The following is a 27,402-nucleotide window of genomic DNA, read 5'->3' on the forward strand; positions in this document are numbered from 1 at the left end:
TGGGGCAGGGGATTGGGGTGAAGGAGGGGGTGAGGGGTGCAAGCATTGGGAGGGAGTTTGGGTACAGGAGGGGGCTCTGGGCTGGGGCAGAGTGTTGGGGTGTAGGAGGGGGTACAGGGTTCTGGCTCTGTGAGGGGGCTCAGGGCTGGGGCTTGGGGTGCAGGAGGGGATACGGGGTGCTGGCTCTGAAAGGGGAGTCAGGGCTGGAGCAGAGTGTTGAGGTGCAGGAGGGGGTGTGGGGTACTGGCTCTGAGAGCGGGGTTCAGGGCTGGGACAGGGAGTTGGGGTGCAGGAAGGGATTTGGGGTGCTTGCTCTGGGAGTGGGCTCAGGGCTGGGGGTTGGGGTGCAGGAGGGGGTTCGGAGTACAGGAGGGGGTATGAGTGCTGGCTCTGGGAGGGGGCTGGGGGTTTGGGTGCGGCCTCCTGCCAGGCAGCATTTACCTTGGGTGGCTCCTGGTCGGCGGCGCAGCAAGGCTAAGCAGGCTCCCTGCCTGCCTGCCCTGGCCCCACGCTGCTCCCAGAAGGGACCAACATGCCCCTTCGGCAGGGCACGTGGCTTCATGCAATGTCCCTCTCTGCAAGCACCGTCCCTGCAGCTCCCCTTGGCCACAGCTCCCCGTTCCCGGCCAATGGGAGCTGCAGGGGCGGTGATTGCAGACAGGAGCAGCGCACGCCCACCCTCAGGGCCGCAGGCTGTGCCGTCCGCTTCCGGGAGCGGCGTGGGGCCAGGGCAGGCAGGGGGCCTGCCTTAACGGCAGCCCTGCTGCGCCGCCAGAGATTGCGTTTGACTGGGAGATCCTCTAGGATTGACCAATAAATCGCAATTGACCAGTTGGTGACCACTAGTTGTAGCAGATAATCTGACCTAGATTGTCAAATAAATGCGTAAAGCAACAGAAATGGCAGCCATATAAAGTTAATATTTACCAATATTTACTGTGTCAGCATCTGAACTACAAAAGATATTAACTTTTCTGAGCATATGGAAATACTTTGCTATATCACATTCCATACTGCACTAACTGTCTTTTTAATAGTGACAACTGTGTTTCTGTATTTACCTAGTAGTACTATATTACTCACAATTAGAGCTGTGCAAATAGTGGATTTTTCAGTCCATTGGCAATTCCAGAAAAATCAAAAAATTGTTTCAGGTCAAACCCAATAACAAGTTTTTCAAAATGTTCAGACAACTGGCAAGTTGAAAAATTGTTTTGGATCAAACAAAACCTTTTTTTTTTTTTTTTTGGACCCAAAATGTGTTTTCTATTTTGAGCATGTTTAACACTTAATTTAAAAAAATTAAAGAAATTTCTAAATAAAGTGTAATTTTGAACTAATAAATATAAATATTTTATTTCAAAATGAAATATTATGACTTTTTTGTTTTTTCCACACAAACAATTCAGTGAAACCAACCTTTAATTCAAGAAACATTTTGGGGTTGCCAAATCTGCATTTTGCCAATAAAGTTTGGGCTGCAAAATTTCACCCAGCTCTACTCATATTGTTAATTCATGTTGTAGTTGTAATTCATGTTCATTTGTTATTGATGGCTTAGATTTCAGTCACTTTGAGGATTATAGTTATCTGAAGTCTACTAAAGGGTGAGTCACAATGACATGCAACTCTAAAACATTAATAGCCCATGGATGAGGGGTAGCTGCAATGGGGAAAAAATTCTGTTTCTGTCGTATCTGCTGAGGGACAGAAAATGTTTACCTATCTTTTGGGTTCTGTTTTTACTAATATGGATGTATATTTGAAGTAAAACTGTTGCAACTATTTATTATGAAACTTTACTTGTTGTGACTAAGAAGAGCTCTGCAGGTTATAGTAAGGAGGAAGTGAATAGTGCTTTGTTGGAAGAATGAAACTGAAGACTGATGCAAACCTTTTTTTGTTGCAGTTCATCTATATGATATCTGTTGGATTCCTGGCATACTCTAATTTTATTGTATTTTTACTGAAATAGGCTAATAGGTTTGTCTGGTGTGGACTACTTTCCATAAACGTATGTTGCTTATTGTTTATGCTATTACTATACATTTGGTATTTGCAGACTTTTCCCTTAATATTTATTCCATTATTTTAGTAAGCATGGTGTTAAACAAGATGATAGTCACAAAGACCAAATTCCTCCTTTTTAAAAACTGTTACATTAATTCATCAGTGCTTCTCCAATCCTTTGGTATCTCATCTGTCAGCTATCTGTCTTTAAGATACTTACATGGTCTCCATTACCATAGTATCTGAGCACCTCACAATTTTTAATGTATTTATCCTCACAACACTCCTGTGAGGTAGGAAAGTACAGTATTATTATCCTATTTTAGGGATGGGAAACTGAGAAATGGAGGCTAAGTGACTTGCCCAAGGTCATACAAGATGTTTGTGGCAAAGCAGGGACTTGAACACTGGTTTTTCACATTCTAAGCTAGTGCCCTAATCACTGGACCATCCTTCCCATCCTCTTTTTACATAAGACCTGAACAAAATCTAAAAATAGATAATCCATTTCTATTTCTCCTAACTTCCACTACAAACATGCAGACTGAACGCACAGTGACACCAGTTTTATCTTCTGTTGTAGCATTAGAATATATTGTGGTATCTGATATCACGATGAGCTAAGTGTGAATAAATGTAGACATACTAATAGTGACTGTTGTATGCATCTAAAACCAAAAAACAAACCTGCATAATTTCAAACCGAGTCCTTCCAACTTTGTGTCATCGGTCTGAACTGTATCTGTGTGATTTTTACAATGAAGGCTCTTTGAGGCAGGTACTGTCTTATTCTAGGTTTGTACAGTCAAAGCACTCTTTTGTCTCATAGTAACAATAATACCTGGAAAGCTATGGTTTCAAGACAAGAAATGTAGTATAAACAATAAAATGTGGAGTAGAATTTTCTGAAACATTTGTAGATTTAAAATAATCTACAAGTTCAGACTATTAGCAGAAAATCTTGTTTTGAACTTACTGGACTTCTACTAGGATACACAAACTTAATATGTTCAGTAATGTAAATACTGAAATCATGGGTAATTAAGGCAATCCAGTGCATATTTATTATTATTATTTTATTAACTATTTTACATTTCTAAAGCACCCATCTCAATAGTGTCTAGGCACTGTATAGTATATATTGGGGCAGGAGGGAGGGAAAAGTTAGGATGACGTTAAGGTTCAGAGCATGTATCAGTAACTAAGGGTAAAAAATATTTCAAGGATATGTAATAAACCCAGGAAATTCAGAGTTGATGTTACACTTAGAAGAAATCCAAGCAAGTTAAGGTAAGAAATAGACAGTCAAGGCACTGGAACCACTTTAACTCTTCACAGTAGTGATGTTATGCAATAACCCTATGATGATCATTATGACATTTTAGTATTTGTGGTCCTAATTTAATGTCTTTAAAAATCAGTTTCATCTAGATTTTTCCACATTATTCCCCCTCATGCCATCAACACAGGGAAGAGTTAAGGTTGGTGACATAACTGTTTTTTTTATGCAACATTTCTGAATTTCTTTTAAGCATAACTTTAAATTTCTTGGGCTTATAATAAACTCAAGGTTTGACCACCAGGCCAGTCAGATTTCCCTGCAGTTGTGCTTCCATAAGAGAACAGGCACTGGAGGCACAGATAACAACCAAATTTCACAGTATGAGTTCCTAGAAGGGAATACTAGTAGTACGAAATAACTAGTCAAACTGACCTTTTAAATTTGATTCCTGGAAGAGTTTGCATGTGTGGTGAGTGGGATGGGACTGGACAATATAATTGAAAAAGGAAATAGGCAGGAAACTCAACTCTTTTGTTCTTGGAGCGACTGGCTTCTGGATGTCCAACTCATTTTTGCTCTTTGACTCACGGCTGCAGCTAACTCCTTCTTTTTCCCTGGATGTGAATGGTACCTGGGAGGCAACATACAATTTTGTTGTTCTTACTGGGACTACAGAGGTCTGAATTGATCTTCCTCATTCATTATTGAATTATTTAACAACATAATTTGGCTTTTCTTCTTTGTGATGTGGTCTTTCCATGATTTAGCTCACAATCATAGTGTGGACTACTCCATCGTCTTAACTATTTTGTCCAATATTTTAGTTTATAAGGTGCAGTAAATGTTGCTGCTATTTACAGAAAATAAACTGGACAAATTATGTTACTTTCTATCACTGACATGTTCCTCCCCTCTTATGTGATATTATCCTCTCCTTCCATCTCTTCCCTGATTATTTCTTCTCTCACTCTAGATTATTTACCCAATGCACTGAATCGTTGCCATTAGCTTGGACCGCCATTAGAATGCAATAATAGTGATCTTTTGGACTATGGTCGTTCAAGAATTAAACACCTGCAATTTAGTGTTACCTGATACCTATGATTTCAGAAAATGGAAACAATTTAAAAACTGACACAAAGGAAAGGAAAACAGTAATAATGAACCACATCCCAATCTCATAGATGTAAATCCATTGCCTTCAATGGTGGTGTTTTGGTTTTTCACTATGTAAGATCAGAATTAGACACACACCCCCCAACAGCAAAAACATCCTCCCACCAAAACATTAATTTGAAAAACAACTACACAAACAGTGACAGCAGTAACAGCCCATGGTTCAGTTCTCCATTTGGTCTTTATAGCATGCAGAGAACACTTAAAAATGCTTTTTACTGACACTTCCCCGCCCTCCCCCCCCAATGCTATCAATTGACCATTATCTATGAAGCTTTCCAATGGTTCCAGTTTAGGTCCCAGTCCTGCTCCTACTGATTTAAATGGGGGTTTGGCCTTTATTTTGATAAGGTTCAGACCTGATCCAATGCCTATTGAAATTAGTGGAAAATGCCCTCTTGATCGATGGGAGTTGGATTGAGCCCTAAACCGTTTTTCACGGATGGTGCACTTAAGGAGAAATGGCAAACCCTACTGCCCTTACAGTCTGATATTGCCAACATTTTTCACATTTTTTTCTCTGCCATGTCAATAATTAATATAAAGCATAATAGGGTGGGGAAGTTAAATCATTGTGATTTTGAACACTTTCCAAGCAGGGCATTAAAACTGTATTGCTACGATAAAGATCTCTGTATGAGGAGGCACATTTCCAAAGTTCTCTTCATTCGGTGTGTTCTTTAAATAATGTAACAGGCTGGATTCCTTGGATTCATGAAATTTGGGCCCCTTTAAAAATCGACCCAAAACAGCTGCAGATCTAGAAATTTCTTTTTTCTGAAGGCCAGAGCTAATGAACGTTGTTGCAGTTAAGGGGCTCTTCCCGAGGGGAGCGACACGTTCATCCAGGTATTCTCCCTCCCCCTTCCCACCCTGCAGCAGACTGCCACAACCGTTTGAATCTGGTCTACACCCTCCTATGGCCCCCTGTTGGTTCCCTGCGTGCCACAAGCTACCCCTTAAGCTGAATGGGAGTCCTGGGGTGTGATGGAAAGCAGGACCCGTTGCAAAGCGGGTGCAGCATCCCTTTGGCCGGGGGCGGCCAGGCTGCAGAGCAGTTGGGTGGATGAAGGTGATTCTAAAAGGAACTCGCCTTTGTTTTAAAAGGAGGCCAGCGTGCGCCGGACCACACCCCACCCCGGCCTCACCCTCTCCCTCTCCCCTTGCCCCCGGCAGGGAAGGAGAGCGGGGCGCCACGGCTTGGGGGCGCATGGCCCTCGGAAGGGCGCCGTCTCCTCAGCTCGACAGGAGGAAGCAGGGCCCGTGTCCTGGCGGGGGGGAGGGGGAGAGTTTCACTTCTGCAGCGAGAGCAGGAGCCGAAGTTCCCCCAGAGGAAGGAGCGGGACCCGCGCGTGGGGGCGGGCGGGGGCTGCAGCGGCAGGTCGGCGCTTCCGGACCTGGCGGCAGCAGCTGGAGGCTCCGCGGTGGCGGTGGCTAGGGAGGGGGCGTCTCTGCTGCTCGGGCCGGAGCGACCCTGCCGGCTGCGCTCGCCCCCGGGCTCCACCTGCCCCGCGGAGAGGGAGGCAACGGGCCGCGCCCAGCAGGGGGACGATGACGAGACCCTCAGGTGGGTCGGGGCTGCTGCCGGGATGGGGTGGCCGGGCCGGCGTGGGAGCAGAGCGCTCCGGGTGGGGAGCGAGCTGCAAAACGCCCTGGGCTCTTCCTCCCCCCCCACCCCCCAGCTTGGCTTCCCGGGGGGGAGGGGTGTCCTTCCCTGCCCCCACACCAGCTTGAGAGAGGAGGGGGAGGGAGGGAACAAAGGTGCTGCAACTGGGGGTGCTGCTCCAGCTCTTCTTTGAGTCCCCCAGCCCAGACTGTATCCCACCTGCCTATGCCCTTTGGGCCTGGTGAACACCCAAGGGGAGACAGGGACCCACTTCTCTTCTTACCCCGCCACATGCTATTCACTAAAGTTTCACCATTATGAACCCGGAGTCCTGCTAATGAAAAATAGAGTATGACCCGACCCAACCCATCAAATATTGCCCGGCTGGGGGTGATGCTAGAAGAAGAGTGAAAATGTGCGTCACTGGGGCTCTCTTACTTTGCTTCCTGAAGCAAAGGATGGGTAGAGGAAAGCCTACATTTTTATTTTGCAAAGTGTCTAATGTAGGAGTGAAAATGTCAGACAACTTTTTGTTTTAAACGGGATTTGTAGTAGAAGACTGTTGGAAGAGAGCTCTTGCATAAAGGAGTAGCTTAGCTGTAGGGACCATTGCTTATTTACAAAAGAGTAAGTTGTTTCCTTAAACAAAATGAATGCAACTGGTATATGCATTGTTAAACGGTGAAAAATAGTGTGATTATAATCTAGGATTTCTTTAGTGAAATATAATTGTAGACTTATGTCTTGGAAATATACAGCCCCTCCAGTTTAGGCTCCTAACATCATATCTAGCTAAGTACAACCACTTTTAGGCAAAGCGGGTGAGATAATATCTTTTTTTGGACCAACTTCTGCTGGTAAAAGAGACAAGCTTTCGAGCTACACAGAGCTTTTCTTCAGGTTGTACTGAAATGAAAAACAAGGTCTAATGCCCGCAAAAACTGGATAGGGTTGCCAGGTGTCCAGTTTTCGACCAGAATGCCCCATCAAAAAGGGACCTTGGTGGCTCCAGTCAGCACCGCCGACCGGGCTGTTAAAAGTCTGGTTGGTGATGCTGAGGGTCTAAGGCAGGCTAGTCCCTACCTATCCTGGCATCGCGCTGCACCCTGGAATCAGCCAGCAGCAGGTTCGGCTCCTAGGTGGGGGGTCCACGGGGCTCTGTGCGCTGCCCCCCTCCCGAGCACCGGCTCTGCACTCCTACTGGTCGGGAACTGTGGCCAGTGGGAGCTGGGGGGCGTGGTGCCTGCGGGCGAGAGCAGCACGCGGAGCCTCCTGGCCCCTCCTCCCTGCCAGCTAGAAGCTGGGCCTGCAGGCCGCTTCCAGGACACAGTGCGGAGCTAGGACAGGCAGGGAGCTTGCCTTAGCCCCGCTGTGCCGCTGACTGGGAGCTGCCAGAGGTAAGCACATGCCCCAACCCTGAGCCCCCACCCCTGCCCTAGTCCTGAGCCCCCCAAACCCAGAGCCCCCTCCTGCACCCAAACCCCTCATCCCCAGCCCAGAGCCCATACCCCTGCTCACATCCCAACCCCCTGCCTCAACCTGCAGCCCTCTCCCACATTCCAAATCCCTTGGCCCCACCCTCTAGCCCGGATCCCCACCCCAGAGTCCGCACCCCCAGCTGGTGGGGGAGAGCAAGTCACTGAGGAAGGGGGAATGTAGTGAGCGGGGGGTGGGGCGTCAGGGAAGGTGTGGGGCAGGGGACGGGACCTTGGGGAAGGGGTGGGGCTAGGGTGTTCAGTAGATTTCACCTTGTATTTCACTTGATTCCCATGAATATTTTATATATTTTGTTTTGGACATTTTAATTTGTTAGTGCCATTTCTCTGAGTGTTTTATATGACAAACTAAATTTTACTGATCACTTTACTGAAGAGGACTACCATTATTATTCTAAGTGTTTAGCGCCACACCTATAGTTTTATATAACTGCTCCCCCCAAAATATCCATCAATCATGTGATGGTTCAACTTTAAACCTATGTATCATTACATACCAAAAAATACATTAAAGAAGTTATTTAAGGTTGCAAAGTCAAGCGCTTGAAAGTTAGGAAAGGCTAGAATTAAGGTAGAATGGGCAATTTAAATTCGGGTCCCTTAGAATGTGGATTGTCACATACTTTTTAATTAGATGATCACATACTATTTTTTCCATCTCATTCAATACGCAGGATGGACTGTGTTCGGTGATCAAGGCAGCTAATTCAGTATTTCTTTTTATCTTCATAATTCACTTTGTGATCTTCAGCCTTATTTTCTGCACACCATCCAAACCCTGCACTGAAGACAGAATTATTCATTTTTTCATGGTCTTTTTTTATGGGGTACATTGCCATGGCATCCAAGTGCCTTACAAAAATTAATGCATTTTTCTCCTAAACTCCCTTGGTATAAGAGTATTATTTCCATTTTACAGAAGGGGAAACTGACACAAAGAACATAGTAAATCAGGGTCAGATCCAGGATTAGAATTTAGGACCCCTGGACTCCCAACCTTGACCACACTGCTTTACTGAGGAAGGTACTGAGTATTTACAGCTCCCACTGACTTCAGGTGGAGTTGAGTGTTCAGCTGCACTTTTGAAAACGAGGCCCCAAGTGTTTTAAATTGAGCACCCAGAAAATGAGAAACACACAATTAGTGACCACCTGCCAAAAATTGGGTTTAAGTGACTTGCTTGATATCACATAGTAAGTCCGTGGCAAAGGCAGGGATCTATTTTCACAACTCTAGGAGACAGAAAAGTATTTTTACCCTCATCTTACCTATGAGAAAATAGATATGAAGGCCAGAATTTGTACAAGTGTCACTACTTTCGGTGCCAACATGATTGGGTGCTCGCGCTGCATGAGACACCCAGGACTTATTTTCTTTTTCCCTCCAGTGTTTTTAGGATTTTATAGCACTTATGTTCAATACCCTAACTGATACTCACAACCCCCTTATGAGGTACAACAGAACCTCAAAGATATGAGCATCAGCGTTACGGCCTTACTGATCAACCAGACACCATGTGGAACTGGAAGTAAGTGGACACCAAAAAGAGGGGAGTGGGGGGGAAAGGCAGCAAATACTGTACTGCAGTGGTCATCAACCAGTTGATTGTGATCGACTGGTCGATCCTAGTGGATCTTCCAGTCGATCGCGATCTCTGACAAACTTCTTTATGCAAATTCCACTAAACATACTGTACCTACCGTAGATAAAGCATTCATGAATGGCCAGGGGTGAAAGTGAGCTGGTACGACGTACCGGTAAGAACCCGTACCGGCCCATACGCAGCCCATATTAAAGCGCTGCCGCTGCAGCGCTTTAATGTCCCTGCCCCTTTTGCCTCCCCCATCGGTGGCCCTGCTGGAAGGGTCCATACTGGCAGGGCCGCCGACAAGGGAAGCAAAAGGGGCAGGGACGTTAAAGCACTGTCGTTAAAGCGCTTTAAGGACGGTCCTTTGCCGCGGCAGTGCTTTTAACGTTGCTGCTCCTCCCCATCGGCGGCCCTACCAGCAGGACCACCGATAGTGGGGCGGGGTGCAGCAACAATAAAGCAGTGCCGCGGCAAAGGACCCTACAGTGCTTTAATGTCCATACCCCTTTTGCTCCCCCTCGGCCATCGACGGGCAGGGGGGCAAAGGGAGCAGCTGCCCCGGAGCCGGCAATTTTAAAGGGCCCGGGGCTCTCTGGAGCCCCAGGCTCTTTAAATTGCTACTGGAGCCCTGGACGGCATGGGCCACGCAGCCTGGAAGGGCTGGCTGGGGGATGCTGACCGCCCGCCCCCCCGCTCCACCCCTTCTGCCCAAGGGCCCAAAGCCAGCCCCGTACCGATAAGTGTTTGGAGTTACTTTCACCCCTGTGAATGGCAGATCTTTTATCACATCTGTCTTCACTTATGGGATAATCCACTAATGGTGATGCCATACTTGAGTTATAACTCTTCTCCACATTCATGAAGATAAATGTCATAGCAGAGATTAGCCATCATGTATTCTTTATTTATATAAAGTGCACTTCTTGTCTCCCACTTGACAGAAATAAGTCATTAAAATTGATTGTGTTTGAATTGAATGTGTTAATCCTACAGGAGAATCTGGCCAATGACTAGGCTTGGAAATATTTGATTTTTATATTTCATGAATCAGAGAAAACAGCAATATATAATCCAGTATTTTTAATTTTTTAAATTAATTTAAATGTTTGCATTAATAGGAAATAAATAATCCTCAGCGCTTGACTTAATTCAAAATATATGTAAAGAGTAAGCTTTAGAGAAGATTTAGAAATATCACAATATTTGATAATCATATTTACTATATTCTCAATATTTCTTTGAGTATAAAGAAATACTAAATTTTTTACAAGATCCGGTGGTGTGCATTCACACATGCATGTAATTATGTTAGACAAAAAGGTTTTTTTGTGTATTAAAAATGCCCTTTCTATACATTTGCTTATTAATGATGAAAACATTTTGATAGTTTTTTTGGATGAAAGGAAAAATCTAGTATTACTGAGATTTAAAGATTGAAATCTAATTATTCCAAGCCTAATATTTAAAGGTCCAGGTTAACCATTTCATCTCCATCCAAGATGCTATCCAGCTGCCAGTGTCTTCAAACCACCCCTACTGGCTGGAAACTTAACTTCCCTTTTTAAAAAACATTCAGCATGGTCATGGAAAGGAAAACATGTTCCATTAAAATAACATCCCCATGACCTAAAATATAAAGGACCAAGTTTTTTTCCTGCACAAAACTGGCATTAGAGGCTGGCATCATGGGTCAGTCGCAGGCGAATATTAACAGTTTGATAGGAATGAAAGACAATAGGTAGGCTGGGGATTGACTATGAAGGGCCTTAAAAATAAATACAAGCAGCATATGTTTGATGCAGTAAAGAAGGGGGAGTCAGTGGAGGGTTTCAATGAGAGGGGTGACATGGTCAAGGCTATGGACTAGGAAAATTATCTTTGCAGCAGTATTCTGAATGGCTATGAGCATGGCAAGCTTGCATTTCTCAAGGCTAGAGAAGAATGTTGCAGTAATCGAGATGAGAGATAATGAAAGCTTGGATGTGAGTTTTAGCTGTGTAGCTGATTTGGAAAAGCTGTATGTTAGATGTGATGCAGAAAGAATTGGCACAATTCAAACATAGCCTGGATGTGAGGACCTAGCGCAGGGGTGGGCAGACTACAGCCCAGAGGCCACATCTGGCCCTTCAGACGTTTTAATTCGGCCCTCGAACTCCTGCCGGGGAGTGAGGTCCGGGGCTTGTCCCGCTCCAGCTAGGGAGCGGGGTTGGGGGCTTGTCCCACTCTGCGTGTGCCATGGATCTGCGCGACTCCCAGAGGCAGCGGCATGTCCCCACTCTGGCTCCAACGTGTAGGGGCAGTGAGGGAGCTCCGCACCCTGCCCCCGCCCCAAGCACCGCCCCCGCAGCTCCCATTGGCTCTGGTTTCCGGCCAGTGGGAGCTGCAGGGGCAGCACCTGCGGATGGGGCAGCGTGCAGAGCCGCCTGGCCGTGCCTCCATGTAGGAGCCAGAGGGGAGGACATGCCACTGTTTCTGGGAGCAGATTGAGGTAAGTGCCTGCACTCCTGACCCCTCCCATACCTCAACCCCCAGCCTCAGTCCTGATCCCCCTCCTGCCCTCCGAACCCCTTGGTCCCAGCCCGGAGCACCCTCCTGCATCCCCAGCTCCTCATCCCCAGCCACATCCCAGAGGCCTCACCCTCCTGCACCCCAACCCCCTGTCCCAGCCCAGAGCCCCATCCCACATCCTGAACTCCTCATTTCTGGCCCCACCCCAGAGCCCACTCCCCCAGCCAGAGCCCTCACCCCCTCTCACACCCCAACCCCCAACCTCATGAGCATTCATGGCCTGCCATACAATTTCCATACCCAGATGTGGCCCTTGGGCAGAAAAGTTTGCCCACCCCTGACCTAGCGAGAGGTCTGAGATGAAGATGAATCACAGTGTTTTTTATTCTTGCAATTTTTTCATAAGTCTTGTAATATTTGGTGCTTCTCTTAAAGTCCTAATTTCTGGAGTCATTTGGTTTAAGTGAAAATCTCAGCTTTTGTCAGAAAATAGTAAGTTCCAGCCTCAATGGTTTGTGGACAAAAACTTGAAAATGTGAATCCTAAAGGCTTAAGTATCAGAACACAAATAAAAAGAACCCAGACTTTATTATTTTGAAAAATCCGTTGTGTTTTAAAGCCAGTCTTACGATTTTGAAAATCTTGATTTATGATTTTTGAATGCATGGGGTTGCACATATTGGCATCATAAACTTCGAGCAGAAACAAAGGGAGGATATTTTCAAAGATATTTGAAAATCATTGCTGAAAATCTGCCCTCCCATAATGATTTTTCTTTGTAACTTGCAGCTGAAAAAAGTAAGAGTTCTCTCAAAAATTGAACTCACCCAAAGCAGTTTCCTTTCCGTCTCTGAACTCTTATTCCTCTCTCCTGTCTCTGGGTGCGTGGTCATCTCATATGCTCACTGAAGCTTAAAATAAGCAGTAGATTACACACATATGTGTTTCATTGGCACTGAAAAATGGTCACTGAAGCCACAGTACAGGCAAAAGAAAGGGCAACAGTCTCAATTTCTAAAAGGAGGAGCATCTGTGTCCAGGGGGATGGGAAGCACAATATAAAAACAGTTCTTCTGCTCTCCTGTCTGTTTCTCTTGGTGCTGGTCTGAGTGTCTGGTAAGCTTACATACTCCTATTTTTACACGTGCAGTAAAAAAACAAACAAAATTTAGAACATTTGAACATAGTGCTGCAGTAGGCAGTACAAGGTCAGAATTTATATCTGTATGGGGACCCATTCAATTCTGATTACTAGATAATCTGTTTAATGTAAAAGTAGTAACAGATTTTAAATGACATCTTAAGTATTTAAGCATTTTGAAAACAAATCCACATTTGAAATATTCCACATAGCCATGCAGTTAAGAAGGGAACAACGAATACTGAGGTCTGAAAGTCAAATAGAGATTCATATTATTTCCTAAGACAATATGGATCCTTATTTATCATCTGACACCTCCCTATTTAGAAATGAAACAAAGCTCTAATTATTCATAAAGTCACACTTCCATTGGTTCTGATATTTAAGGCAAGCTAATTTTAGATTTTTTTTTCCCAAAAAGTCATAGTTATGTAGTTCTGCAAAGTTTCTGAGACTGTATAATCTTAAAAAGAAATCAAGATATACTATATATAATATGGATATGTTTTGGTATGCGAGTATAATTTAAGCAATTGCATAGCTGAGTTTGGAAAGCACCCTTTTTGCTCTTAGATTACATGGTTAGCAGCTGTAACGGACTTGAAACTTTATACAAGTACTTATTAATAGCAGGAATTTGTGACTTTGATTCTCTCCTTATTAAAAGTTGGAGTGTGATGAACAGTCATTTTCATTATATGGCCAAACACCAAATACTGACTTCTTATGTTTAGCCATGTAATGAATACCGTCAAAGAACCAAATTGTATAAACTGTATTTTAGCAGTGCTAAGGAATAACTTTCATAATAAAATAACTCAGAGCATCCGTAGGAACTATTACATAGTTATCTGCTGAATATAATCTATGTGAAAGGTAAGTACACAATAATTGTACTACTTTCATCATTCAATAATTACATATCATATTAGCATCCAATACAAGTATGGATTCATAGCACTGTAATACTAAAGTAAGCAATAATCTGAATTTTCTCTTACATGGTATGTTTTAATCTTTAATATAGTTTAAAAAATAAAGCCTATTAAACAGTTATTTGCTTTTTAACACGCTCTTAATAGTATGTCTTCACCTCACAAACAGAAAGAAACTGGATAGGTACTTAAATGAAGTGGACAGACTTTCAAAAATGCTCAGTACACCATAGCTGCTGAGCTCTTTTGAAAATCTGGTCCAGAGATTAAGGCCAACTTTTTCAAGTGTCGACTTGTTGTGTGTGACTGTGTGTCTGTGTGCCTAGCCTTGGACACCCTGGGCCCAATCTTCAGACGTGCTAACCAGCCATTGCCCCTATTGACTTCAAATGGAGTTGTGGATCCTTCTAAAAATCAGAGTCCGAAGTGGATTAAAAAAAAAGGGGGGTGGGGAGGAGGGACAATAAGTGGCCACTTTCGATTCCAAGTTGAGTTGACCTTTTATTTAAAATAAATAAAATAAAAAAAGTTAGGGCACAAGTCCAAAGGGCTGACTCCTGAAAGACTGCCACCTTTGCCTCTCTTTTCTTTCATTCAGATTCTCATCTTGTATAATGGAAAGAGAAAGAAAAGGACCTTTGTTTAGTTTGTTTTGCTTAGAGAACCCCTCATATGCTATGAACTTGGAGGGAGACATTATAAACAACTTGAAGTAGGATCTGGTGGGGACTCAGGAGAGCCCCTAACACTTCCACATTTTGAAATGCTGAAAATGTGTTAATGTTCATGTAGGCATGAAATGTGTGCTTGCTGCGTAATGAGAGTGAAACACTGGTGCACAAAACAACTTATACCAGTGTAACAAATTGTCTTGAACAAACATTATGTAAGTATAAAAAAAACCAAATGTTTTAATTGGTGAAATGAAAAATTGGAACATTTCAGGCATCCTGAAAAAATAGTTATCAGGATACTATAACACCATGTGAAAAACTAGGACTGTGCTGGTTTAAAAAAAGAAATGACATCCTTACCTAAATGATTTGTCCAAGATCACACAGGAAGCACTCGACAACTAGGAAGAGGACCCAGAATTCTAGTGTAGCATCTTAATCAGGAGACCATAATTCCTACAGATAATAATTAGAGTACAAACATATGTTGTAAAAATCATTCAGGGGGTCTTACCACTCCTTGAATTTCTGTGCAGCATCCTGACACTGTGGCCATGATTGTGATCCCTTAGGGAGTGCCTACAACATGCCCGTGTGAAGGCATGAGGCTACAGTGGAGGTGGCTCTGTGAGGGAGCTACATTGTGCTTCTCCAGTGGTGATGCAGTGGCTAATCACCTCTAGGCCGGGCTCATGGAAGGAGTGTATTTGCCTCAGGACTACTGCCTCTGGGGTCTCTCACTGGGTGTTTGTGTCTTCATGCTGCTGCCTGCTGTGGTGTGTAGCTTAATGCTACAGCTGAGCCCTTTAGTTTGTAGCAAATAAAGACCCAGACGTTAATACTTGAAATTTGTTGTTGGTAAATGGTACTTTAAAAATAAAGAAAACAAACCAAGAAACCCTCACAAAAACTCAGCTCATTGATGATCTGTCAATATTGTAAACACTTACTCAGTAGCGTTTAACATATTCTATGTACTGGTGGGGGGACATTGTGTGAATGCTCACAAAGAAAAGGGGTTAGGGACTGTGGAATCTAACTTTTTTTCTTACTTAAACAATTGTGTCAATCTGGATCTGCAGATTTGGTGATAGTATGAAATTTACTGCTTACACCTCAGTGCTGAATGTTTTGATACATAAGCTACTTTGTACTGATTGAGAATCCTGTGGTGACAATAGATTACTTCTACTGAGGAATCGGGATGTTTTCCCTTTATCACAAGTCTGTCTGGATTGGTTCAGAGCTTCCCAACTTCCTTCGGTTTAATCAGAAAAACTCTAGCCACTCTATCCCCAGCTCACTCATTAGTTCTTGGACACATTTACTATTATTATTCCCTTTGTTTTCCATGGAACTGGCTCCACCACTTCCAAATATAGCATAGGAGTTTGGGGAGGGATGTGAAAAGAGAGAGAAAGAGAAGGTCTTTGCATATTGAGTCTTTGCTCTTGCACCCAGAGGATCTGATCAAATGGCTCCACAAAGAGACAAATTTTCTTGAACTGATTCTATTAAACAAAACCAGTTTCTCATAATTTTGGAGGAAGTAAACACTATCTAGCAAACAAAAAACAAACCAATATTAATATTAGCCAAGAACACTAACAATCTCTTATACCCAAACAAAGACAGAGCAGAAAACACTGAGCTCCTCCCTCCCCGCAAGGTTCTTTGTATCTGTCTGTTTACATCCCTGATCCTGCAAACACTTACGCATGTTACTTTATGCCTATGGTTAATTGCCTTAAGTTCCTTGGTACAGGGACTGTGTGAACTTCTTTGTATAGTACAGAGCAAACACCATGGTAGGCACAAATAATAAGTCATGATAGCTCCACTTGCTGGATACCTGTATGTTTAATTCCACAGAAATTATACTGAATATCAGTATATCACTTGTTTGAGCATTCAGTTTGAGTGCTCCATGGAATGGAGGAAGGTTAGCTGCTGTATTGAATAGTAATAGTACTCAAGTTGATTGCTAGTTAGTCAAAGGTAAATGTTTGAAAAATACTAGTATTTGTTAACAAATAGAGTTCTTATAGGATATAGATCACATCCCTAAAAACATTTAAAATATTAAAGTGATAATGTCTTTGTCAATGTTCAAACCTTTTAAAGATTTTGCTGAATAGAAAATGAATCAATGGACTTAAATTTTATAGAATTGAAATATATATGTCATGTTTTCATATCATGTATGCTTATTATTGTTTTGATTTACCCATTAAACATTTTACACTTGGTTAGTTGAAGGATGAAAAAATACAATTGTATGCCTGGAACAAGTTCAACAAGAATAGCTGAAAACTATTTGAGGACTGAAGTCAAAAGACCCAACCTTTAAATAACATTAGTTTCTTCCTTAAAAATAGAAGCCTAAAAAGACTACAGGACTCAATTAGTTTAACACTAAGGCAATACTGAGCAGTAAAAGCAAACAAATACCACTCCTATCAGCCCATACAAAATGTGGCATCCTGAAGTTTGTACTGAGGTTTGTATTAATTCAAAGATCACAGTTGTTCACTTGTTAAACAAGTCATAATATGCTTGAGTGATAGAAACTACATGTTAAGTTAACAAATCATACATACAGTAGAACTGTCAGATACTGACTTCTGGTTCTGTTTATCTTTCCTTTTAAAATGTATAATATGTGCTAAAACTGGTAAATACTGTACTCACTATTAATCGGTCTCTAGAGACATATTCAAATTTACCTGACTTACTGTGCAATTTGGTGTAATTACCAGAAGTAACTCCTGATGGTGTTATTTGTAGGAACAGAGCCAATGTGTTAGGGTTTCCACCCTCCCCGAGGCTTTAACATTGTTTTCAGTAATGTTCAAACAGCCAGGGCCAGATCCTCTTCTGTGGCCGAGGCACATGCAACATCAGTCAGGAGTGTGTGTGTGCGCGCACACACGGAAAGAAGCCCAATCAGTTAATCATAATCAAGTAGTATAGAACTCTCCAGAACACTTTCATCCTCATGTAGGGCCCAGTTTAGCCAAGTGCTTGAACATATACTTAGTTGAATCAGAGCTTTAACTTTTTATTCAACTGTTCAGTTAACTTGAACATAATTTTTTTTTAAAATCTATTGTGACAAAGTTCCTCCTCTATCTTGGTGGGTCCTGCGCTTATTGGCAGATTTTCTTGCCTCAGAGATTCACCATGTGGGTTGGGGAATAGCCCAGAGACCTTCCCCTCTGGAAGAACCCACAGTCCAGGTCAATTGGGAGGTTTGGGGGGAACCCGGGCCCACCCTCTACTCCGGGTTCCAGCCCAGGGCCCTGTGGACTGCAGCTGTCTATAGTGTCTCCTGTAACAGCTGCATGACAGCTACGACACCCTGGGCTACTTCCCCATGGCCTCCTCCAAACACCTTCCTTATTCTCACCACAGGACCTTCCTCCTGGTGTCTGATAACGCTTGTGCTCCTCAGTCCTCCAGCAGCACAGCACAACACAGCACTCCCTCTCCCTCTCCCTCTCAGCTCCTTGCACCTCTTGCTCCCAGCTCCTCACACTCCCACCACAAACTGAAGTGAGCTCCTTTTTAAAACCCAGGTGCCCTGATTAGCCTGCCTGCCTTAACTGGTTCTAGCAGGTTCCTGATTACTCTAGTGCAGCACCTGCTCTGGTCACTCAGGGAACAGAAAACTACTCATCCAGTGACCAGTATATTTGCCCTCTACCAGACTCCTGTACCCCACTGGTCTGGGTCTGTCACACTATCTTTAGTCCATCCAAGTTCTGCTAAAAACAGAACTGAAGTATGGTACCCTAATGATTTAAGGTTTGATCCAAAGCTCATTGAAGTCAGTGGGAAGACTCCCATTTACTTCAGTGGATGTTTGTTATGTACCTAAGCAACACCAAATGAACCGAAACCATATTTTTATAAGCCTAAATGGCTTTACCTGCATCTAGAGAACTACATTTTGGGGAGGGCAGGCCAGGAACTTGGGGAGGGTATCACAATATTACATGTTAATATCCAAGCCCAATTTGTATCTCTTTCACACTCTTATATTGATCTGAAAGTTAAAATAAAATTTCTAGCTCAAAAAGTAGGGTTAGATACTGTAGAATTTAATAAAGATTTAATTAGAATACACAACAAATAAATCTAGTTTGGAATGGGATTTCAAATCTAGCAAATCCAATAAAAAAATGCAAAAAGCTCAATACCACCTGTATTTTCAGGAATTCCAATAATTCTATTAATTTCAGAAAATTTCCCATAGCTTCAAGTTTCCTGCATACAGAAGCACTGGATCAGTTTCCCAGCTGCTGTAAATCATTATAGCTCCATTGAAGTCAATTGCAGAATGCTGATTTCATGCCAAATCAGGATCTGGCCCACTATCTTTAATCAAAATTCCACTTAAAGATTTCATACTAGCATTCTGTGTTTGTAATTCGGTAATCTTATCAAAAGCTTCCAAAGGTTTTCTTCCCCCAAGAGATTCTGTTCACTGTTCAAGATTAACCATTTTAGAAGAGGCCAAATCTAATTTGGACTTGAATGCATCAAACCTAGTCTGTAATGATTGAATTGGAGAAAAAATATTTTCTGCAGAAGCTTTTGAGGTTGCTTTTACATTTGTCAATTTAGAAACCGAACCCTTTCCTGCTAACACAAAACATTCAGGTCAATTTATTTTTAATTTTCTTGTCCTGCCCAATTGTTGTCACCTAGTCTTCTACAAGAGCTTAAAACAACTCTATTTCATTGACAGACTCTTTGCCTATTTTTCACATCTGAGAACGTGTTATAATTCATTAAAATGGCATTCCATATTCCTATATTTTAGCTTTTCAGATATATTGTATATATCATACATTTTGTACTCCCACATGCCAGAAGGCCCTTGATCATGGTGAACCATATATATAATCCTTATCATGAATCTCACACAGGAGCCCTACCTAAATCATACTCTAGATCACATGCCCCCCGAAAGTAGAACTGTACTCAACCTTACTATGGACTTGTGACCTGCACATTCATAATGTTTAAAACATAGAGCCTTTAGACAACCATTGATTAGAGAAACTTTGATATGAGCAGGAAGTTGTATGATGTTTGAATTTAAGTTACGATTTGTCTTTCAGATAGAAAAAGGTGATAAGAAACTGAGTCCCTTTAAATACTAAATATGAGGACAAGAACTGTACATCTAATACACAATAGTGAAAAGTGGTCCAAAGTCTAATTTCACAAATCAAAACATTGATGAATTGACTCCTGATTTTTTCAGCTCTTTTTGTACAAGACTGATCATTTTTTCCAGGAGCCAAGGAGCGACTGTAGAGAATATTTGAGATGATTTTTTTAAATAGAATTTTACTGTTTCCCCCGCCCCCCATAATTATCACAGATTAAATTTATGAAATTTAAGTTCCCCAAATTCACATTCTCACAAGAATAAGCTCTATGTTTTGCCTCTGAAAATTGTCAAGGCAAAGACACAAGCAGAGTTTCACACCGTTCTAGAAGGGACATTACTGTACATTTAATAATCCAGAATTAGATAATTAAGTTAGGTTTCTAAAGCCATTTTTAGGCCTCTAAATGTTTAGAGGCCATAATATGGATGTACAAACCTTACTCATGGTACTCAGATGTGAAAATAATGGCCTATGAATTTATTATTCTACCTTGTCTACAAACAATTCAGACATTAGTATTTTTATTAGGCAAAACTGAGGCTTTTAAAAACTATTATTAAAGTGGGGTTCTTTTCTGAAAATGACTGTAAACATGTTGCTTTCTTACTCTACCCCTGTACATTAAGAGTCAAAGCTGTTGAATTTAGTGATAGGAGAAAACATAAATTTTACTGTTTCTGTTATCCCTGCTGATCTAACTCAACTGAATGTGAGTGGATTCTATTCCTTGTTACGCCTCATGAACCAATGGGATTGCACAAGTGCCACTTGAGGACCTACTTTGGCTACACTGTTATAAAATCTTGTAACGATAGCAATGAATTAATAAAATATATGACTAAAAAGAACAAAAAAGTAGTAGAACTGATAGTCTCAAGATGTTACCTTTCTTTTTATCTTTCTAATTGGCTAACCATTCAAGGAGAAATGAAATGAGAAGCTTGTTTTAATATGCAACTACTGTGAGATGCAGAGTGTCACCTATGAGGTCATAAATGTTTTCCAGTGCCATTGACTTCAGTGGGAGGAGTAGACACTCAGTACCTCACAGGACTGGCTCTCTGGTAGTATTTAGACAAGAGTGCAGGTACTGGATTAAAATCTAATGTAATACTGGAAGGGTTTGTTGTTTTACTTTGAATTCCTATACATTTCTGAATATGTATCTATGGGAGACTGCATGCATCATGGAAAAATAAAGTGTCCTGTGAGATATTTTTCAGTATTATTCAGAATCATCTTGCAGCTATCTAACCAAGAAAAATCCTAGGAACAGTAAAATATTACGGGCAAAATCCTGTCCAGAGAGCCTACTCCAACTCGCATTAAAGTCAGTGAATTCAATAGGAGATAAGTCCCTTTCCAAGAGTTTGCAGAAGAGTGCCAGGGAAAGGCACTGGGGCAATATCCTGGGGACAATGCATTCTGCAGTGCACTTTACTGCTTTTCTAGAAAAGGAGAAACATATACTACTGCTGTTCTTCTAGTGTGTGATCCTATTGCAGCATGTGGGGTGTATTTATGCCCCTAAACAAGCTCTCCAGGCCTTCTTGGTACCTTGAAGCACCTAGAATATTTTCTGTTTTTCCCCTCTCTGTTATTTGCCATTAATGGTTGTGGACTTTAGTGCAAAATGTTTTTTTTTTTTTGCTTCTGTATGTTAAATAAATCCCATGAGTTGTTGAAACTTATTATTTCCTATCTCTAAAAAATACAGGCTTTGTTTTGAGAGCATATGCCATGAATTGAGAATTAATATGATTTTAGCGGTATTAGTTGTAATTGGTGTGTACCTGGTATGGAGCATGGAAAGCAAGCCAGAGGTGTAGTGAGCTGCACTATTTCTAGATATAAAAAAAATATAATATAATTTGCTAAAACTTCCCAAAGAAAATCGAAGTCCGGTTATAATCTTTGTAATTTACATATGAATAATGTTTTCCTATGTGGTTTCCAACTCTCCAAAAAGGAAAAGGAAAAGAAAGGAGAAGAGAAAGGAAAAGAGAAGTTTGCAAAAAGCAAAGTTGACAGAAGAACAACAGTTAAAATGTAGCAGAAAGAAGCAAGACAGAGCTAAGTGTCAGAAAGAGAAAGCAGAGGGAAGTAAAATATGTGAAGTAGAATTTGAGAAAACCAGAGCATAGATAGTATCAGAGGGGTAGCCGTGTTAGTCTGAATCTGTAAAAAGCAACAGAGGGTCCTGTGGCACCTTTAAGACTAACAGAAGTATTGGGAGCATAAGCTTTCGTGGGTAAGAACCTCACTTCTTCAGATACAAGAGCATAGATGTCAGTACAACTTGTCAAGTAGTATGCAGCTGCAAAGAAAAATACAACAGAAAAGTTCTTCTCTCTACATAGGAAAGTTGGGAACTAGTCAACTCAATACTTTGGGTTAGAGAAAAAGGTGTTTACATTTTAAAAGGATTATTTGGACACCAATGTGTTGTCCAGTGATTTTTGCTGGTTCCAGTAACCATGTCCAGAGGGACAACCCTGAGACAGTGATAGAGAAGAGAGTTGAAAACCCTGCATCTCCAGTCACCGTGGCAGGTTCCTGGAAAGCCAGCCAAGCACACAGACTGTTCCCTCACATCTTGAAGTTTAGGACCTAGCTGGAATAAAATTCTACTTTAATATCCAAGTCAGAATTTTTTTTGACAATCACATATAGATTTTCAGGGTCACGTCCTGCAAATGGATCCTCACAGGTGCAGGTATGATGATATCACTGGATTAAGAACATAAGAATACTATACAATGGTCCATCTAGCCCATTATCCTGTCTTCCAACAGTGGCCGGTGTCAAGTACTTCAGAAGAAATGAACAGAACAGGGCAATTATTGGGTGATCCATCCCCTGTTGTCCAGTCCCAGCTTCTGGCAGTCAGAGGTTTAGGGGCACCCAAAGCATGGGGCTGCATCCCTGTCATCTTGGCTAACAGCGAAGATTAAGATTTTGTCACTGTTATCTTTAGTAAAAGTCACGGACAGGTCGCAGGCAATAAACAAAAATGCATTGAAGCCTGTAACCTATCTGTGACTTTTACTAAAAAAAATAAATATATAATGGTGGGGGCCTAATGGGCAGAGTGGAGGACTGAAGCCTGAGCCCTGCAGGGTGGGAGGGGAAGAGAGCCCAGGACTCACTGCAGGGGGTGAGGAGTCTAGCACCCCCCACAGTGGCTGACAGTTCTGGGTGCCCCCACCGCGCCCCAGTGGCTCAGAGCTCTGGTTTCCCCAGCGGCAGGCCAATGGCTCTGGGTGCCCCTGCCATCCCAGTGCTGAAGCGGGAAAATGTCCCCAAAGTCTCTGAAATTCATGGAATCCCTGACTTCCATGATCGCCATGACTTAACCTAATTCTTAGTAATAGCCATTGATTAACCTGTCCTCCATGAACTTATCTAATTCTTTTTTTGAACCCAGTTGTACTCCTGACCTTCACAGCATTCCCTGGCAATGAGTTCCATAGGTTGACTGTGTGTTGTGTGAAGAAATATTTCCTTTTGTTTGTTTTAAACCTGCTGCCTATTAATTTCATTGGGTGATCCATTGTTCTGGTGTTATGTGAAGGGCCAAGTAACACTTCCCTATTAACTTTCTCCACAACATTCATGATTTTATTGACCTCTATAATATCTCCCCCTTAGTCGTCTCTTTTCTAAGATGAACAGTCCCAGTCTTTTTAATCTACCCTCATATGGAAGCTGTTCCATACTCCTATCATTTTTGTTACCCTTCTGTATACCTTTTCGACTTCCACAGTATTCAAGGTGTGGGTGCCATGGATTTGTTTGGCAGCATTATGATATTTTCAGTTTTATTATTTCTCTCTTTCCTAATGGTTCCTAACATTCTATTAGCTTTTTAGACTGCTGCTGCTCACTGAGCAGATCTTTTCAGAGAACTATCCATGACTCCATGATCTCTTTCTTGAGTGGTAACAGCTAATTTAGACCCCATCATGTTGTATGTATCATTGGGGCTATTTTTTCTAATGTGCATTACTTTGCACTTACCAACATTGAATTTCATCTGCCATTTTGTCTCCCAGTCACCCAATTTTGTGAGATCCCTTTGTAACTCTTCACAGACCATTTTGGACTTACTACTTTGAGTAATTTAGTATTGTCTGAAACTTTTGCCACCTCGCTGTTTACCTTGTTTTCCAGATCATTTATGAATAAGTTGAACAGCATATGTCCCAGTACAGATCCTAGGGGGACCCCGCTATTTACCACTTTCCATTGTGAAAACTGACCATTTATTCCTACCCTTTGTTTCTTATCTTTAACCAGTTACTGATCCATAAGAGAACTTTCCCTTTTATTCCATGATTGCTTAGTTTGCTTAAGAGCCTTTGGTGAGGGACCTTGTCAAAGGCTTTCTGAAAGTCCAAATACACTATATCCCCTGCATCACCCTTGTCCACATGCTTATTGACACACTCAGAGAATTTAAATAGATTGATGAGGCATAATTCCTCTTGACAAAAGTTGTGTTGAGTCTTCTCCAACATATGATGTTTATCTCTGTGTCTGATAATCCTATTCTTTACTATAGTTTCAACCAATTTGCCTGGTACTGAAGTTAGGCTTATTGACCTGTAATTGAAAGGATCACTTCTGAAGCCTTTTATAAAAATCAGCAGTACAACTGAAAAGCATAAGTCTCTACTGCTGATGATAAGGGACCAGGACTGTTTGCTCATAGGCAGTAGGTTACTCGTATACCTCTGTTTGTGGTCTGGCAAGACAAAGAGACGGACTGTGCTAATGTGTGCTACACAGGGGTCTGCCCATGTGTATCCTTTTGTAGGATCAGGGTATAAAGCAGTAATATGAGAACCCACAGTTTGTAAGAGAAGACAGTGATCACATGAAGTTAACCTTCTACTGAAAAAAAAGTGCTTGCTGGAAGAATGTATCTTAAATAATTAATAAACTTGAATGTTATTTGGGCAGGTTGGTTGATTTTGCAATATAATGTTTGAATTGTCTTAATACACCTCTACCCTGATATAACGCTGTCCTTGGGAGCCAAAAAATCTTACCACGTTATAGGTGAAACCGCGTTATATCAAACTTGCTTTGATCTACCGGAGCGCACAGCCCCGCCCCTGTGGAGCCGCTGCTTTACTGCATTATATCCAAATTCGTGTTAGATTGGGTCACGTTATTTCGGGGTAGCGGTGTATATGGTGGTATAATGTGATTAAATAGGGAAAGAACATGTTAAAAATTGCTTAGACAAGATAGATGTTTTCAAGTTACCAGGGCCTGATGAAATACATCCTAGAATACTCAAGGAGCTGATTGAGGAGGTATCTGGGCCTCTTTAGCGATTATCTTTAAAAAGTCACAGAAGACCGAACAGATTCCAGAGGACTGGAAGAGGACAAATATAGTGTCCATCTATAAAAAGGAAAATAAGGTCAATCCAAGGAATTACAGACCAGTCAGTTTAACTTCAGTATCCAGAAGAATAATGGAGCAAATAATTAAGCAGTCAATTTGCAAACACCTAGAAGATAATAAAGTGTTAAGTATGGATTTGTCAAGAACAAATTGTGTCAAACCAACCTAATAGCTTTCTTTGACTGGATAACAAGTCTTGTGGATAGAGGAAAACAATAGATGTGGTATATCTTGACTTTAGTAAGACTTTTGATACTGTGTCACATGAATTTCTCATAAATAAACAAGGGAAACACAACGTAGGTGGACTACTCTAAGGTGGGTGTATAACTGGTTGGAAAACCATTCCCAGAGAGTAGTTATCAGTGGTTCACAGTCAAGCTGGAAGGGCATATCGAATGGGGTCCCATAGGGATCAGTTGTGGGTCCGGTTCTGTTCAATATATTCATTAGTGATTTAGATAATGGCATAGAGAGTACACTTATAAAGTTTGCGGACAAAAAAAGCAAACATCATTTTGGGATGTATTAGCAGGAATGTTGTAAGGAAGCCACAAGAACTAATTCTTCTGCTCTACTCCGTGCTGATTAGGCTTCAGCTGGAGTACTGTGTCCTGTTCTGGGTGCCACATTTCAGGAAAGATGTGGATAAATTGGAGAAAGAACAGAGAAGAGCAACAAAAATGATTAAAGGTCGAAAAAGACATGATTTATGAGGAAAGATTGAAAAAATTGGGTTTGTTTAGTATGAAGAAGAGAAGACTGATGAGGGATGTGATAACAGTTTTCAAGTATATAGAAGGTTGTTACAAGGAGGAGGGAGAAAAATTGTTCTTGTTAACCTCCCAGGATAGAACAAGAAGCAGTGGGTTTAAATTGCAACAAGGGCTGTTTAGATTTAACATTAGAAAAAACATCCTAGCCGTCAGGATTGTTAAACACTGGAATAAATTGCCATGGGAGGTTGTGGAATCTCCATCATTGGAGATTTTAAGAGCAAACACCTGTCAGGGATGGTATAGATAATACTTAGTCCTGTCATGAGTGCAGGGGACTGGACTAGATGATCTCCCAAAGTCTCTTCCAGTCCTACGATTCTGTGATTGATTATCTCTTTTGGTGGGGGGACGGGAGGTTTGCTGACTGGTGGGCAGTAATAAAAATAATATCTAGATTATTATATGGGTGGAATCCTGAGTCCACTGTCTTAAGTGACTGTGCGGGGACACTAATTAATTTGGCCTTTTGTGTAGGAAAGTCTGCTTTCTGATAAAACTGTTTAAAAGTTTTACAAAATGCTTGTTTAACTTGGTTTCCAAGTGACCACTAGACTCATCATTGCAATTTTGTTAAATTATGTTTTTGTTTTCTTTGGTTTACTGGTAAACAAGATACTCCTGTTTCACTTACGTCCTTCTTTGTGCATGACTGTCATTAATGATGTCAATAGAGCTCAGCTGTAGGATAGGGTTTAGCTAACTTGTGCACCCTTTACTGGCAATAAAAATAGCATAGACTATTAGAGGTACTGTACATAGATACTGACTAGTGTTTTGATTCCCCCGAGCTAGTGGGACATTTGAATGAGGGATTGGAGTGGGGAGGATATTTTGAATCCAGAGGATCTTCCCTACTACATTAATGACATATCATGGACTGAACATAAATTACTTTTCACTGTCCTTTTTAATGCTGATAGTGAAAATTCAAAACATCTAAAAGAGGACAGACGAAGCCAACAAATAAGGGTGGATTCAAAGCCAGTGTACAGAAGTGGATGAAGATCATGCAAAAAGGTAGCCAGACCCTTCTTGCCTACCCTGAGGATACTCTATTGACTTCTGACAAAAATTAAAACATATTTGGCAACAGATTTTATGACAGTGAGGACATAAGATTATTATATTAGAGGCTGTGACTGGACTAGTATGAGTTCTGTTTCTAGGGGAGTTCTACCATGTAGATTTCCTGTGTCAGTGATTGTGTCTTTGTTTTTCTTAAGAATTGTTGTAGTGTTGTCATTGGTTAATACAGCACACTTGGCCCTACTTTATAATGAATTGAAAATAGAAATTGCTTTGAGCAGGAATCGCTGTAAGTAGTGGTTATTGCTGAAAGCGGAGTGCCCCAAGGGTCAGTCCTGGGGCGGTTTTGTTCAATATCTTCATTAATGATCTGGAGGATGGTGTGGACTGCACTCTCAGCAAGTTTGCAGATGACACTAAACTGGGAGGAGTGGTAGATACGCTGGAGGGTAGGGATAGGATACAGAGAGACCTAGACAAATTAGAGGATTGGGACAAAAGAAACCTGATGAGGTTCAACAAGGACCAGTGTTATGCTTATACAAAGCACACGGGATCTTTATAGAGGAAGGTAAA

At 41.8% G+C, this 27,402-nt stretch overlaps 1 protein-coding gene across 1 annotated transcript in view; it reads left to right on the forward strand.

Moving 5' to 3' along the window:
- Window positions 1-5,923: 5,923 nt before the first annotated feature.
- Window positions 5,924-27,402, forward strand: part of LOC113408047 (B-cell scaffold protein with ankyrin repeats-like) — a 111,201-nt gene continuing 89,722 nt past the window's right edge. Inside the window, exon 1 of the mRNA XM_029913504.1 lies at window positions 5,924-6,035. Coding sequence (XP_029769364.1) covers window positions 6,020-6,035 — 16 coding nt within the window. The 5' untranslated portion in view covers window positions 5,924-6,019. The remainder of the gene's footprint in view (window positions 6,036-27,402) is intronic.

This window comes from Terrapene carolina, unplaced genomic scaffold (genome assembly GCF_002925995.2).
Source record: "Terrapene carolina triunguis isolate 2854851 unplaced genomic scaffold, T_m_triunguis-2.0 Scaffold706, whole genome shotgun sequence".
In the NCBI taxonomy this organism is placed as follows: domain Eukaryota; kingdom Metazoa; phylum Chordata; order Testudines; family Emydidae; genus Terrapene; species Terrapene triunguis.